General features: G+C 35.8%; 1 protein-coding gene across 1 annotated transcript in view; it reads right to left on the bottom strand.

The window, feature by feature from the left end:
• Window positions 1-6,973: 6,973 nt before the first annotated feature.
• Window positions 6,974-15,378, bottom strand: part of LOC111056432 — a 41,516-nt gene continuing 33,111 nt past the window's right edge. The window contains exons 8-10 of the mRNA XM_039431342.1: window positions 10,893-11,166; window positions 8,985-9,290; window positions 6,974-8,172 (exon numbers count right to left, since the gene is read on the bottom strand). Coding sequence (XP_039287276.1) covers window positions 6,974-8,172; window positions 8,985-9,290; window positions 10,893-11,166 — 1,779 coding nt within the window. The remainder of the gene's footprint in view (window positions 8,173-8,984; window positions 9,291-10,892; window positions 11,167-15,378) is intronic.

Genomic DNA, 15,378 nt, shown 5'->3' with positions numbered 1-15,378 from the left:
CATGCAGACATTGGAACAATCTTCCCGATGAGATTAGGAGTATTGAAGGACGTGCTCGCTTTGGGGTGGAGGTCAGGCGGCTGTTATTGGCGGGTCTGCGGGGGTAGTGCGATGGTGGCTAGTTGCGATGCAATTTGTGGGCTGTGTGAATGATTTTTGCTGAATTTTCTTTGTATCAACGTTCTTCCTATATTATTTACTTAAATTTATTTATTATTATTTTTATTTATTTTGTAATTTATTGATTTACTTAATTTACTTTTGCACCAGACAAAAATGGTTGATTTTTATTTACAATTTTATGCATTATTCTCAGTTTCATATTGTTATAGTTCTTTTGTATTATTTCTTATTGTAATGTATTATTATTTGCCTGTAAGGTTGAGTGGTAGAAAGGACTTTCTAGTCCTAACTCCGCCTAATAAAGAGTATTTTCATTTCATTTCAATTCTATAGTTGATAAATTGGCTGGGAAATCATGAAAAAAATTTAAATCCACATTACTTATTCAAGTTAAAGCACTACATTTCGAAAATTATATGTAGCTTTGTAGTATCTTGATTCCAATTATTCGTTAAAGGACAAGCATTTGTCAGATATTTTATGAATTTCACCTTCATTCATTGTTTAACATAATTATCATAATAAATTATTATTAAAATGATCATCTCATAACCTCCAATTGTTTTTATTGGCAGTAGATAATTGTGAAGTTTTATGTTGTGCTTCAAGAAGTAATGAAAGCTATTGTGAGATTCTCCTTAAACTTCAAGTATTCCCTAAATATATATATATATAATATATATATATATATATATATATAATATATATATATATATAACATCAACGCTTCTCCTGCAAAAAAGTTTGGAGTGAATATCACTAGATAGAAGAAAATGGGGAAAGATGAGCAGAAGAAACATCTCAGAAGCTCACTACTTCCTTCTTATTTTTTATCTTCTTCTTCTTCTTTTTCTTCTTCTTTTTCTTCTTCTTCTCCTTCTCCCTCGTCTTCTCCTTCTTTATTATTTTCCTTCATCTCTTCTCCAAGCGAAGCCATCTGGCTCTCTGAAGAAGCGAACTAATTTGGTTAGCGAAGCTCGTCGCTTTCTTTATAAAATGCAAATTTCACATGAAAACAGCAAAGCCAGACCAGAATTTCATATCATTAAGAAACACTTTTCCTTGAATGAAAAAGATTAGTGACTGACTCACCCCCGAGGCCAAGTTTCATATATTTTTTTCAAAATTCTGAATTTCTTGAGGTTTTGATTTATTATTTCTTGATAGCGCTACAATATTATTCATCAGCTTCTGTTCTCTTTCTGCAATAGAATTTTAAGGTTTTGACTGATTTTTTATGCATTTAATGATAAATATATCCTGGTTTTCAGTACTATCAATAAGAGTAAATAATAATTTTTTTCATGACTTTGCATTGAATAATGTACAATGAATCTACAGTGGAATATCTTTGTCTACTAAATTACGTACTATGAATTATATAAATTGAGCAGGATTGCTATAGTGAGGTCCACGTTATGATGGCAGTAAAGAAAGATAGAAGAAAAACGTTGCCGATCCTCTGTCTTGTCAATGCCTTTTATAGACGGTAGCTGATACAAGTTTATTAATGTATTGTTCATTCTCGTTCAAAATAATTATATTTTATTAAGCAATAAATTATATTTTTCAATAATTTCATAATGAATTTACATAATTGAGATAAAATATTTTGTTAATTAATGATTAATTCTACATTGTTAGAAGACGATCTGTCAACAGAGCAAAGCGAGAAAGAGATATAGCGCTATCCGCTTTGTTGAATGATAGACAAGGATAGCAATACCATCGCCAATCAAACACTGCCATTATAACGTGGACTCAGTATCAGTGAACCTGTTCGGTATTGTGAAGATATTATCCTCATAAGTTCTTATGGGACTATTCTCACTCAGCCCGACCGAGCGAGTGTGAATAGTCTCATTAGAACTCATGAGAATTATATTTTCACTGTACCGGAGACGTTCACTGATACTGATATGTGGGATTTATTTACTGATCCAGATTTATGGAGACTGTTACAGCTTAGTCAATCTATGGTAGCCGAAGACTAGAGAAAATACAGAGCAACAGTATAGACAGTAACAAGCTAGCGATATGATTGGTAGATTGGTTCATCAAGTGAACGTCTACTATTGGCCTACAGAAGCCACTCCCACAAGCAACTGTTCGCTCTAACGTCACAGCAATGGCGGTTCATACAGCAGACACTAGACAATGAAGAAAATTGATCAATTACTTCAGGTTGAATAATTATTTTAATATGATTGCTGTAGCTTTGTTTGAGGAGAACTCTTCCCATTCAGTAAATCACCAATCAATTAACAGTTTTTTTAAATCAAAATTTTTATTCGCATTACAAACAATTGAGGGTCCCGGTAAACCCGAAGGTTCTTCGGCGGGTGCCCAGTTACAAAAAAAAAAAAACGAAAAGTTAGTTCCAAAAGTTAGTGTTGAGTTGGTTGAATAAATTTAATGAAAAATGGAGATGAATGAAAAAACTTATTTAAATTATCGGAAATTATATGAAATTATCGTAATTATAAGGAGTCAAGGCTAGTCCAAAACTCTGAGGCCCAATTGCACAAAAGTCGGTTAAATTTTAACCGTGATTAATTTCACGAGAACCAAGGAGAAGGCTTTTTTGAAAGACGGCTTCTCTGATTGGTTCTCGTGTAATTAATTACGATTAAAATTTAACCGGCTTTTTGCAACCGGCGCTGGATAAAACAAGTTGAGACTTGGACAAAATATTCGTGTTGCCAAATTGTGCAAAACTCAAAGCTTTCCAAGCAAACCCATATTATAACTGAATATGAATTCAATTTGACAACACAGTCTATACAGAGTTGTCAATATTTGAATGTATACAGTCATATGGGCTTCCAGTACAAGATTGACAATGTCACACAATTTGGCAATAGGAATATTTTGCCCAAGACATAACTTTCGCTAACGTTAACATAAATCTTGCTTACATGAATCTTTCTTACAAGACAGACTCTTAACGGTTCTCTCGAAATACCTCAACAATGTTTCCAATTAATATACAGCTATGACTTCATACAAGAGAATTTGTAATATTTTAGAGATTATAGGTTTCCGGCTTTAAAAAAGATTTTCTCAACTTAGAAGCTATCTATTCTGGTTATTTGTGATGGAGAGAGTAAGGAAACGTAAGCTATTAAAAGCCATAGCTGAAGGGTTTTCTAGTCTAAAGTTCTAAAGAAGTCGGATTCTACAAAGCACAGCTGTATGATGTATCGAGAGCCAATTAGGGCCTCCGTTATAGTTGAGGATGACAGATGTATGGGCAATTGCACTTGGAGGCTTACTAAAATAGAATCGTTTTAGAAAAAAAACTTTTGCAGTGTAGCTTGAGTTAAATCTGACTGATTTGTAACTGGTTTCAAGTTACTTATTATTTTTTTTTGAGAAGAGACAATTGAATACTGTTTGATTGAGGTTAATCATAGAAAAACAATAGCTTAAGTAGATATCCCATGGTATAGGGCGTTTATGTTGCAACTTCTACTGTTATCTCAAGCCGATTACTGTTGATTATTGTAAAATTTTACTGTTTTGTTGAGGTGAGAGTATGAACGGCACAATATGAGAGACTACCAGTGTCACACAGCTTCACGGGAAGAATTACATGAACTATCAGTTTGAGATAATAGTAAGAGTTGCGACATAAACGCCCTTTACCATGGGATATCTACTTATGCTATTGTTTTTCTATGGTAAAATCTGACTGATCTGTAACTGGTTTCAAGTTACTTTTTTTTGAGAAGAGACAATTGAATACTGTTTGATTGAGTTTAATACATCCAAAAGAGATGTTACTATTAATTCATATTGATTGATTGAGAAAAGAGATTGGTACTATTTATTTATATTGACTGATTGAGAAAAAATATTCGTACTATAATATTATCACTAAAATATAATCGTTTCTTAAAACTCTTGTAGAGTTGAATTGAGCTTATTTTTTTAAAAGGGACAATTTAATACTGTTTGATTGAGTTTAATACATCAAAAAGAGATGTTAATATTAATACAGATTGACAGAGAAAAGAGATTGGTACTATAATAATCACTAAAATGGGATCGTTTTCAAAAAATCCTGTTGAGTTGTTTTGGGTTGAATCTAACTAACTCGGTAACTGGTTTCAAGTTACTCATTTTCTTAAGATGAGACGAACAAATACAGGCTGATTGAGTTTAATACATCTGAAAGAGATGTTACTATTGATACAGATTGATGAAGAAAAGAGACTGGAATAATATAATACTTGCTAAAATAGAATCGTTTCTAAAAACTCTTGTGGAGTTGAATTAAGCTTATAAGGGACAATTGAATACGGTTTGATTTAGTTTTATACACCCAGAAGAGAAGTTACTGTTAATACAGATTGATAGAGAAAACAGATTGGTACTATAATAGAATCGTTTCTTAAAACTGTTGTGGAGCTGAATTTCATTGAATCTGATTGACTTGGTGAATCGTTTAAAGTTACTTACTTATTACGTTTGTCAAGAAGAGACAGACAGAAAATACAGTCTGAATGAGTTCAGAACATCCAGGAGAGACGTGAACTCATTAATCACGATCATTAAATCACTATAGCTGAGGGAATGAACTTGTGTGTTGAAAGTTTGAACAGAAGTACCTTCCAATCTTTTAGTTTTATTAATTAGAGGATGACATTTTTTTATGATTGAAAACAATCAATAATGTACTTGATTTCGTCCAATCTTCAAGTTTCATTCATACATAATACTATATTTATGATTGACGAAAATCAATGATGTTATGATTTCCACTATTTGTTCTCAGATGGAGGAAAAGGACACATATGAAAATCGATCAAAACAGAAATATGGCAAATGGAGAAGATACTCGGGAAAGGGGAGATGATACTCTGAGAACTATAGAAAAGGGACAACAGTTCTCCAGTTCATTATGGAACATTTATTCATTTATTGTATAAAACACTATAATCATAATACAATTATGACATTGGAGGAAAAACTAGGCTAAGCCTGTATTATTTCTCTTCAAAAATTTTGATAAAATGTTAATGTTGTCCAAAAGTTAAGGTTATGTAATCACACACTGCTTCGTCACTTGATTTTCAGTCCAGGAATAATGATTTGAATATTTTGAATTTTGAAGGTTGAATTTATACTCTAAATGAATCACAGAATACATTGATGTCCATGACGACAGGCTTTTGATTGCAAGTAAGTATCATTATAATGATCATCATCATTCCTTCTATTGTGAATACTTTCTTAGCACTATGTTTGATAGTATCATACATAGCTTGATACTATGATATATTTTAATGTAATAATCTCACTCTTACGAATGAAAGTATTCATCATTCTGCCTTGCTGTTTTTAACTATTGAGTTTGGTATCACGATGAAATGGAATGAAAATATTATTTATTGGGCGGAGTTTGGATTCTTGACCACTCAACTTCGAACTAGGATTATTATACTGTTATCACTTTTTTGCTATTAGAAAAAACGACTAGCAAAAAAGTGATTTAATGATCACTTTTGCTGTTAGAAAAGTGATTTTCTTATAGCAAAAAATTGATTTGATAAAAAGCAGATCGTGATGGGAAACAACATTGAATTGTGCTTAAATTGATTATTGTGCATTATCTTTGAATTATTGTGCTTAGTGAGGAATTAATATATCTCTAGAGAATCAGAGAATCAATTTACTGTACAATGCTAGAATTAAGGAATAAGCCAAGAAAGAAAGTCAACTTGATGCATATCAAAATCACAAACCATGTTTTATTGTAAGTTGAACAAAAGATTTTAAATCTGTTTAAAAAATGTAACAACTATATTTATTGAGAACTCTTCCCTGCATTAAACACATTGCTAAGATTAATTTTATTACAATCAACATTATCACTAGTGAATGTAATTTAGTAGTTTTATTATTAGTCTCAATAATTAATCATTTCATTCACTTTTTTATTTGATCTAGGAAATATAAAAAAAACAACTAGAACATTCTCCTTATAGAGGATTTGAATGGTGTTTCTGTATTGAAAAATCTGGACATAATTTTTTTACATGTTCATAAACTCCGTCTCTTTACAAAAAAATAAAGAAATAGATAATTTTGGAGTATTATTTCACTGTATCCTTGCTATAAATTTGTCATGGAACACAGGGTTTTTTAAGTTTGTTAAATACGATTTATACTAGTTTCAGATACACCTATAGTACCCCAACCAACCAAGCCACAGGTCTTTGCTAACTTTTATTGATGCTTGTCATAGACTCAACTCAATTTAATGTCTTTTAAATAATACACATTATTCAGTATATAATACCAATTTGTAGATTTTGTGAGTTTGGTGGTAGCTTATTTAAAGCGTTTGAAGTTTGTTAATGAGTTTTTTGGACTAGTTTCAAACACCCTCACTTTCTTAGCAACAACCCCTCAGCTTTTCATTGATAATTGGATACTACTACTTCCTCAGCACTACAGCCCTGGGTGGGCCTTGGCTTTCTCCGTCACATGCCTCCACTCGCCATCCTTCTCCATCCACGAATCCCCATCCTATTAAGTTCACCCTCCACATCCTGCAGCCACCTTCTCCTGGGTCTCCCTCTTCACCTTACGCTAAAAATTCACCCTCTAGCAGTTGCATCTGAATTTTCTTCTGCTCCATTCTCCAGTCGTGTCCCAGCCAGCTGATTCTCCGTGATTTGATGAATCTAACTATATCCTGGTTTTGAAGAATATTGTTTATCTCACTGTTACTTCTAAGAAGAAAATAATTGGCATAGAATTCTCAAAATTTCATCATCTTCTGACAAGCTATCCAGTATGGAACACCAAGTTCCAAAGTGAATAAATTCTAGAGGTTATTTCAAAGACACCCATTACCCCAGCACCCACACCAGGGCACTTTCCCCACTTCCCTGCCGGTCTCACTCATTTTGCGCCTACATCCTCCACTAGTCCTACTGCTGACGTCACTGTTACTCCTCTCTCTCTCACTGCAGGTGGTAGTCATCTCGCCTCCACCCTCCATCCCATCCATCGACGTCTGGCGTCTGAACGAGCCGGGCCGTTTGAAGTAGACCGACGCGCGGCGTCGACTTGGCTTCGACGGTGAGTCTTGACCGGAAGAAGATGATGCGTCTCCGTTCGCTTTTTTCGTGTCTAGCGGTGTCAGGTTGGGTTGGCTTCCGGTTTTGGACAGTTTCCGGGAGATTCGACGCGTTTTGGGGGTGTCCGGTTGTTTGGGGGCCTCGGAGTCGCTTTGGCTGTTTTGTCGGCGGGTGGGGAGAGGGGAAGGGTTGGGGTTTGGTACCGGTGGGGTGCTTTGGGATCTTTGGTGGTGGGGGTGTGTCCCAGAATCCGCACCCCCTAGTAAATTCAGGGGAGGTACACTAGGTACATTGGTATTATGGGGATGCACATTTGGTATATTCCCATTATGAACATTAGGTACATTGCCATTTGGCACATTATGAGAATGACCACTCGGTTGTACATTATGAGTTTGACCACCAAGACTTCCAGTCTGCATCTGAGGCTGGTTCCCTAGTGAAGGTGGCACAATACTGCTGTGTCTCCTATAGGAAGAACCCGGGGATCCCAGAGGTGTACCTGGAGGTGGAAACAGAAACACGTTGTTGGAAGCGCCGGTTGTCGATGAGAAGAACTGTTGAGGCTTCTGTGGTTGTGGAGGGGGTTGCACCGTCAAATCTGGGACACTTTGTGTGGTTGAGAATCCGATCAATGGTGGGGAGTTGGACAAGGTGGTAACTGGTACCAAATTGGGCACACTCTGGGCCACACTGTTCTGGCCCAGGTTGACCTTGGGGAGAGGTGGCACTTGTGGCGGTGATGAGGAGTCTGTTTTGAGTTTGATGTGGAGGTGAGAGCGGAACGATTTGCGACGTGCGAGAGCGAGAGCGCCGATCTCTTCCTCTTTCATGAGGCGTAGGATGGCACGGCATCCCCCAAACCACAGGAAGCGCGGGATGGCAAGTTTGGGGCGAAGTCTGGCTAGTCGTTCTCCTGTGTCTATGCCGCGGTAGATTCTCCTCTCTACAGTCCCTGAAAATGCGAATATGAAATGAAGAAACTCAATCAATATACTCATATTGTACTCATACTCGATCAATCAATAACTGAACTTATTTCGAGGATAGTATTTCACAAAAATGGCTCACTGGTCCTGGACATGTTTATAATGAAAACTTGACATCTAAAGATGCATATAGACGTGAGTGACACAAACACGCGGATATCACTCTTCAACAGCTGATCATATATGTATTTGTACAGAAACAGTAGGATATGGATATAATAAGGATAGTATCAGTTGATGAAAAGTGAAATGGGCTGTGTTCGTGGAACAAAAGTAGTCTGTATGCACCTTAATATAACAAGTAGAACATAAGTTCCAATTGTTATACTGATACTTCACTTGTGAAATACATGATAGCTGAAATTTCAACTTTTGATTAATTTGAAATCTAATAGGAGAAGAACATTGACACCATAATCTTCAGTTATACTGATAACATGTGTAGGCTACTCTACTCTTGATATACCTTGAGTTCCGATTACTTTTTGGTGTATAGAATCTGAAATTGATGTGAAATAGTGTTAAGAGCAAAACATTTATCGCGTGACATGGCGATAATTTTGCGAGACGAATGAAGAAGTTTACTTGATGATATTCATTTTTGATGTACACTATGATGAAGCTAAGTTATCCTGAGGCAATAATGAAGCTTCAATAATCCTACTAAATGATGATGATATTCATGTTCTGTAAGCTGAGAATATATGAGAGAATTCGCTATAAACAATGAGAGATATTGAAACAATACAGAGCTATCTCTACAAGTTTTGTCACTGACCCACGACAGTAGCGAACGGCGCCAACGCGTCAGCCACCTGGGCGTCGGTGACCTGGTGCGGCACTCCGGTGAGGGCGACAAACGCTGTGCCCAGGGAGGCGTCCTGTAAGGGGAGTCGGACGCCTCGCAGGGTGGGTGCTAGGGGGGACGTCGCCGAAAGAAGAGTCTTGGCGTCGGCGTCTGTTGCCAAGCTGAGATAGCAGGCGCCTCCTACAAGGCGTACTCCTCTCAGCGCCGGGAGTTGGTCTGAGAGGGCGTCTATTACTTCTTGCACCTGTTGAGAGAATTGGTTATAAATTGAAGGTTCTGGCAAACAAATTTTTGATTACTACAATGATTAAACAGTATATTTTCATGCACAATCAACAGGTGTTTATTTTCAAAACAGTTTTCTACTTATTAAATAAAAAGTCTAAAGCCGCGTTTACACCAAAGCTATAAACAGAATGTTCCAAAATGTGAGAACCCACAGATTTTATTAAAATTTGGAAAGACCGGTTTCGGTTGTTCCACCGTATTGTCAATAGCTCTGAAAGGAGTTTATCAGAGTAATGGTGTACCATAAACCGTCTGGATCAAAGTTTATTGTAGAGATTATTAAATGAAAAAGACTAAGTAATTGGTCAAAAACCACAGATTTATTGATACTTAGAAAGACTGGTTTCGGTTATTACACCATTGTCAATATCTGATAAACTTTTATACTTTAACTTTTATTGTAATAACCGAAACCGGTCTTTCCAAATCTCAATAAAATATGTGGTTTTTGACAATTTCCTGGCCTTAGTCCATTTAATATCAATAATTACCACAATAGACTTATCAACTACACAAAAATTGACAGTTTGCTACCTCTGAATGGCCCTATGGAGTTTTTTCCATTTTCAATGGTTGTAGTTGAGGCACATCTTGGTCCATCTGCTGAGATGATGAACATGTTCCAAATTCATTACACTCATTTTTTACAGGTGCTTTTTCGAAAATCAGTCTTTTGTCTTTGGCCCAACTACCTTTGTGTTTTTCTGCCTGATCGAGCACAGATGCGGTCAATAACCACTCAATCTATGAGTTTGCTCCAGTTCTTACCTTGAAATCAGTATTTGACCTTGAAATCGTCGATTTTGTGTTTTTGGGGTGAATGATAAAGTAAATGCTAGAAGATTGAAACAATTGTTTTCTAGATTATGATCTTTGTGACTTATAGGACAACTGAGTTTTTCAATTTATACTTTGTACTTTTTTCTGTAGCCTATAATATGACCTCTGAATCTTGTACACAGTTGAATGAACTCTGAATCCAAGCAAAACTCGGCACACATTCAACAGGTGGCCGATTTGAAGCTTCCCCCACTCCATCGTTTCCAATGATGTATATAGTCATCTAGCGACTGAATTTTGAAATACACATTTGACCAATCAGAGGACAGGTAGGCAGAGCTTGAAGGTGTGAGTTTTAGGCTTGGTTAAGAACTTGTTGCTGATTGGTCTGTCGGATTCTCTCTCTTCGTTATTCCCCCTCTCCATTCTCTACCAATAACTGCCTTATGTCTATCGATGAAAATTAGATCTATCGGTCAATTTTTAATGCCCTTTTAATTCGATATCTTGTCTCCTGTACTGTTTTAGCTGTGGAATATTGTAATTTATAGTCTTAAGAGCAAAACATTTATCGCGTGACATGGCGATAATTTTGCGAGACGAATGAAGAAGTTTACTTGATGATATTCATTTTTGATGTACACTATGATGAAGCTAAGTTATCCTGAGGCAATAATGAAGCTTCAATAATCCTACTAAATGATGATGATATTCATGTTCTGTAAGCTGAGAATATATGAGAGAATTCGCTATAAACAATGAGAGATATTGAAACAATACAGAGCTATCTCTACAAGTTTTGTCACTGACCCACGACAGTAGCGAACGGCGCCAACGCGTCAGCCACCTGGGCGTCGGTGACCTGGTGCGGCACTCCGGTGAGGGCGACAAACGCTGTGCCCAGGGAGGCGTCCTGTAAGGGGAGTCGGACGCCTCGCAGGGTGGGTGCTAGGGGGGACGTCGCCGAAAGAAGAGTCTTGGCGTCGGCGTCTGTTGCCAAGCTGAGATAGCAGGCGCCTCCTACAAGGCGTACTCCTCTCAGCGCCGGGAGTTGGTCTGAGAGGGCGTCTATTACTTCTTGCACCTGTTGAGAAAATTGGTTATAAATTGAAGGTTCTGGCAAACAAATTTTTGATTACTACAATGATTGAACAGTATATTTTCATGCTTTCATGAACAATCGACAGGTGTTTATTTTCAAAACAGATTTCTACTTATTAAATAAGAAGTCTAAAGCCGCGTTTACACCAAAGCTATAAACAGAATGTTCCAAAATGTGAGAACCCACAGATTTTATTAAAATTTGAAAAGACCGGTTTCGGTTGTTACACCGTATTGTGAATCTCTGAAAGGAGTTTATCAGAGTAATGGTGTACCATAAACGGTCTGGATCAAATTTTATTGTAGGGATTATTAAAAGAAAAAGACTAATAACTTAAATTGTCAAAAACCACAGATTTATTTGATACTTAGAAAGACTGGTTTCGGTTATTACACCATTGTCAATATCTGATAAACTTTTATACTTTAACTTTTATTGTAATAACCGAAACCGGTCTTTCCAAATCTCAATAAAATATGTGGTTTTTGACAATTTCCTGGCCTTAGTCCATTTAATATCAATAATTACCACAATAGACTTATCAACTACACAAAAATTGACAGTTTGCTACCTCTGAATGGCCCTATGGAGTTTTTTCCATTTTCAATGGTTGTAGTTGAGGCACATCTTGGTCCATCTGCTGAGATGATGAACATGTTTCAAATTCATTACACTCATTTTTTACAGGCTGATGCTTTTTCGAAAATCAGTCTTTTGTCTTTGGCCCAACTACCTTTGTGTTTTTCTGCCTGATCGAGCACAGATGCGGTCAATAACCACTCAATCTATGAGTTTGCTCCAGTTCTTACCTTGAAAATCAGTATTTGACCTTGAAATCGTCAATTTTGTGTTTTTGGGGTGAATGATAAAGTAAAGGCTAGAAGATTGAAACAATTGTTTTCTAGATTATGATCTTTGTGACTGACTTATAGGACAACTGAGTTTTTCAATTCATACTTTGTACTTTTTTTCTGTGGATAATATGACCTCTGAATCGTGTACACAGTTGAATGAACTCTGAATTCAAGCAAAACTCGGCACACATTCAACTGGTGGCCGATTTGAAGCTTCCCCACTCCATCGTTTCCAATGATGTATATAGTCATCTAGCGACTGAATTCTGAAATACACATTTGACCAATCAGAGGACAGGTAGGCGGAGCTTGAAGGTGTGAGTATTAAGCTTGGTTAAGAACTTGTTGCTGATTGGTCTGTCGGATTCTCTCTCTTCGTTATTCTCCCTCTCCATTCTCTACCAATAACTGCCTCATGTCAATCGACGAAAATTGGATCTATCGGTCAATTTTTAATGTCCTTTTAATTCAACATCTTGTCTCCTGTACTGTTTTAGCTGTGAAATAATGTGATCCACATTCTTGTGTTCAAATCTTGGGGAATATTCCGTTTGGGAATCTATTCATTTGTGTAGTGATATGGAACCCGCGCAAATTGGCTTGATGTTATTTCTCAATATCTTCGAATCTCTCAAACTTATCTAAAATTGTATTTGAAATGAATTGTTAATAGTTGATTTGAGTAAACAGAAGTCTTTTTTGCACGCGCAGATGCAGCTTATCATCACACTGATTAAAACAACACCAATGTGTTGTGAAGTTCGGGCCTTACGAACCAGCAAGTTTTCAAATGGTGATAGAGAAACTCACGGTTTGAACTCGAGATAAATGAATAAATAAATGTTTATTTCCCAAAAAAACTAAAACTACAACATCAACTACACAAAATATTAGATAAATTACAATATTACATACAATAGTTAGTTGCAAAAAATTCTTCTAATGTGTCCTCTACTTGTTTAGTTTTTTCTGTGTGGAAATTGACCTACTCCACTATGGCGTACCATGTTTTAGAGTAGGTTTTGTTTGTTTTTTTTTGTGCGTATTACTAATTAGTTAGTGTTTAGTAAGTCATTAGGTGGTTAGTTGTTATTTGAAATCATGTTTTCTATGTTCTGTCTTCCTTTGCTCATCAACCAATTATGTACTATTGTTTTGAACTTTCTAGGATTATATAATTTAAGTAGATTATATAATTTTGGTGCTAAATGATTGAAATGTCTCTGGTATAGTGCCTTCCTTGCAACACTGGTGATGAGAAGATTCGTGTATCTGGTGTTGTGGTTGTGGTTTCTGGTTTGAAATGTTGTTGGGTTCTTGTGTAATCTGCTGTAGCACATAATAATATTATTGAATACAAACCATTTGTTCATGCTCTGATTGAAGTTTAATTTGGATGGTTACAAGATTTTTGAATTAATGAAACATCAAATCACACCTTCAGAGAACTTTTATGGATTGAGATGATGATGAAAATTACCTCACCATTAAGGTTGATAAACTAAGTACCATACTGTTGTCGGGAATACTAATATAACGGTAGTGCACATCTATAGATAATAATTCTGCACATCTACTATAATAAATAATGGTAGTGCACATCTATAAATAATAATTCTGCACATCTACTAATAATAAATAATTGTAGTGCACATCTCACTTTTTTGACCACCATGGTAGGCACATCTATAAATAATAATTCTGCACATCTGCTAATAATAAATAATGGTAGTGCACATCTCACTTTTTTGACCACCATGGTAGTGCACATCTATAAATAATAATTCTGCACATCTACTAATAATAAATAATTGTAGTGCACATCTCACTTTTTTGACCACCATGGTAGTGCACATCTATAAATAATAATTCTGCACATCTGCTAATAATAAATAATGGTAGTGCACATCTCACTTTTTTGACCACCATGGTAGTGCACATCTATAAATAATAATTCTGCACATCTACTAATAATAAATAATGGTAGTGCACATCTCACTTTTTTGACCACCATGGTAGTGCACATCTATAGATAATAATTCTGCACATTGACTAATGATCAATAATGGTAGTGCACATCTCACTTTTTTGAACACCATGGTAGTGCACATCTATAGATAATAATTCTGCACATTGACTAATGATCAATAATGGTAGTGCACATCTCACTTTTTTGAACACCATGGTAGTGCACATCTATGAATAATAATTCTGCACATGACTAATCAGAGGACAGGTAGGCGGAGCTTGAAGGTGTGAGTATTAAGCTTGGTTAAGAACTTGTTGCTGATTGGTCTGTCGGATTCTCTCTCTTCGTTATTCTCCCTCTCCATTCTCTACCAATAACTGCCTTATGTCAATCGATGAAAATTAGATCTATCGGTCAATTTTTAATGTCCTTTTAATTCAACATCTTGTCTCCTGTACTGTTTTAGCTGTGAAATAATGTGATCCACATTCTTGTGTTCAAATCTTGGGGAATATTTCGTTTGGGAATCTATTCATTTGTGTAGTGATATGGAACCCGCGCAAATTGGCTTGATGTTATTTCTCAATATCTTCGAATCTCTCAAACTTATCTAAAATTGTATTTGAAATGAATTGTTAATAGTTGATTTGAGTAAACAGAAGTCTTTTTTGCACGCGCAGATGCAGCTTATCATCACACTGATTAAAACAACACCAATGTGTTGTGAAGTTCGGGCCTTACGAACCAGCAAGTTTTCAAATGGTGATAGAGAAACTCACGGTTTGAACTCGAGATAAATGAATAAATAAATGTTTATTTCCCAAAAAAACTAAAACTACAACATCAACTACACAAAATATTAGATAAATTACAATATTACATACAATAGTTAGTTGCAAAAATTCTTCTAATGTGTCCTCTACTTGTTTAGTTTTTTCTGTGTGGAAATTGACCTACTCCACTATGGCGTACCATGTTTTAGAGTAGGTTTTGTTTGTTTTTTTGTGCGTATTACTAATTAGTTAGTGTTTAGTAAGTCATTAGGTGGTTAGTTGTTATTTGAAATCATGTTTTCTATGTTCTGTCTTCCTTTGCTCATCAACCAATTATGTACTATTGTTTTGAACTTTCTAGGATTATATAATTTAAGTAGATTATATAATTTTGGTGCTAAATGATTGAAATGTCTCTGGTATAGTGCCTTCCTTGCAACACTGGTGATGAGAAGATTCGTGTATCTGGTGTTGTGGTTGTGGTTTCTGGTTTGAAATGTTGTTGGGTTCTTGTGTAATCTGCTGTAGCACATAATAATATTATTGAATACAAACCATTTGTTCATGCTCTGATTGAAGTTTAATTTGGATGGTTACA

This window comes from Nilaparvata lugens, chromosome 6 (assembly GCF_014356525.2).
Source record: "Nilaparvata lugens isolate BPH chromosome 6, ASM1435652v1, whole genome shotgun sequence".
NCBI lineage: Eukaryota > Metazoa > Arthropoda > Insecta > Hemiptera > Delphacidae > Nilaparvata > Nilaparvata lugens.
This window is presented reverse-complemented; position numbering and strand designations above follow the sequence as displayed.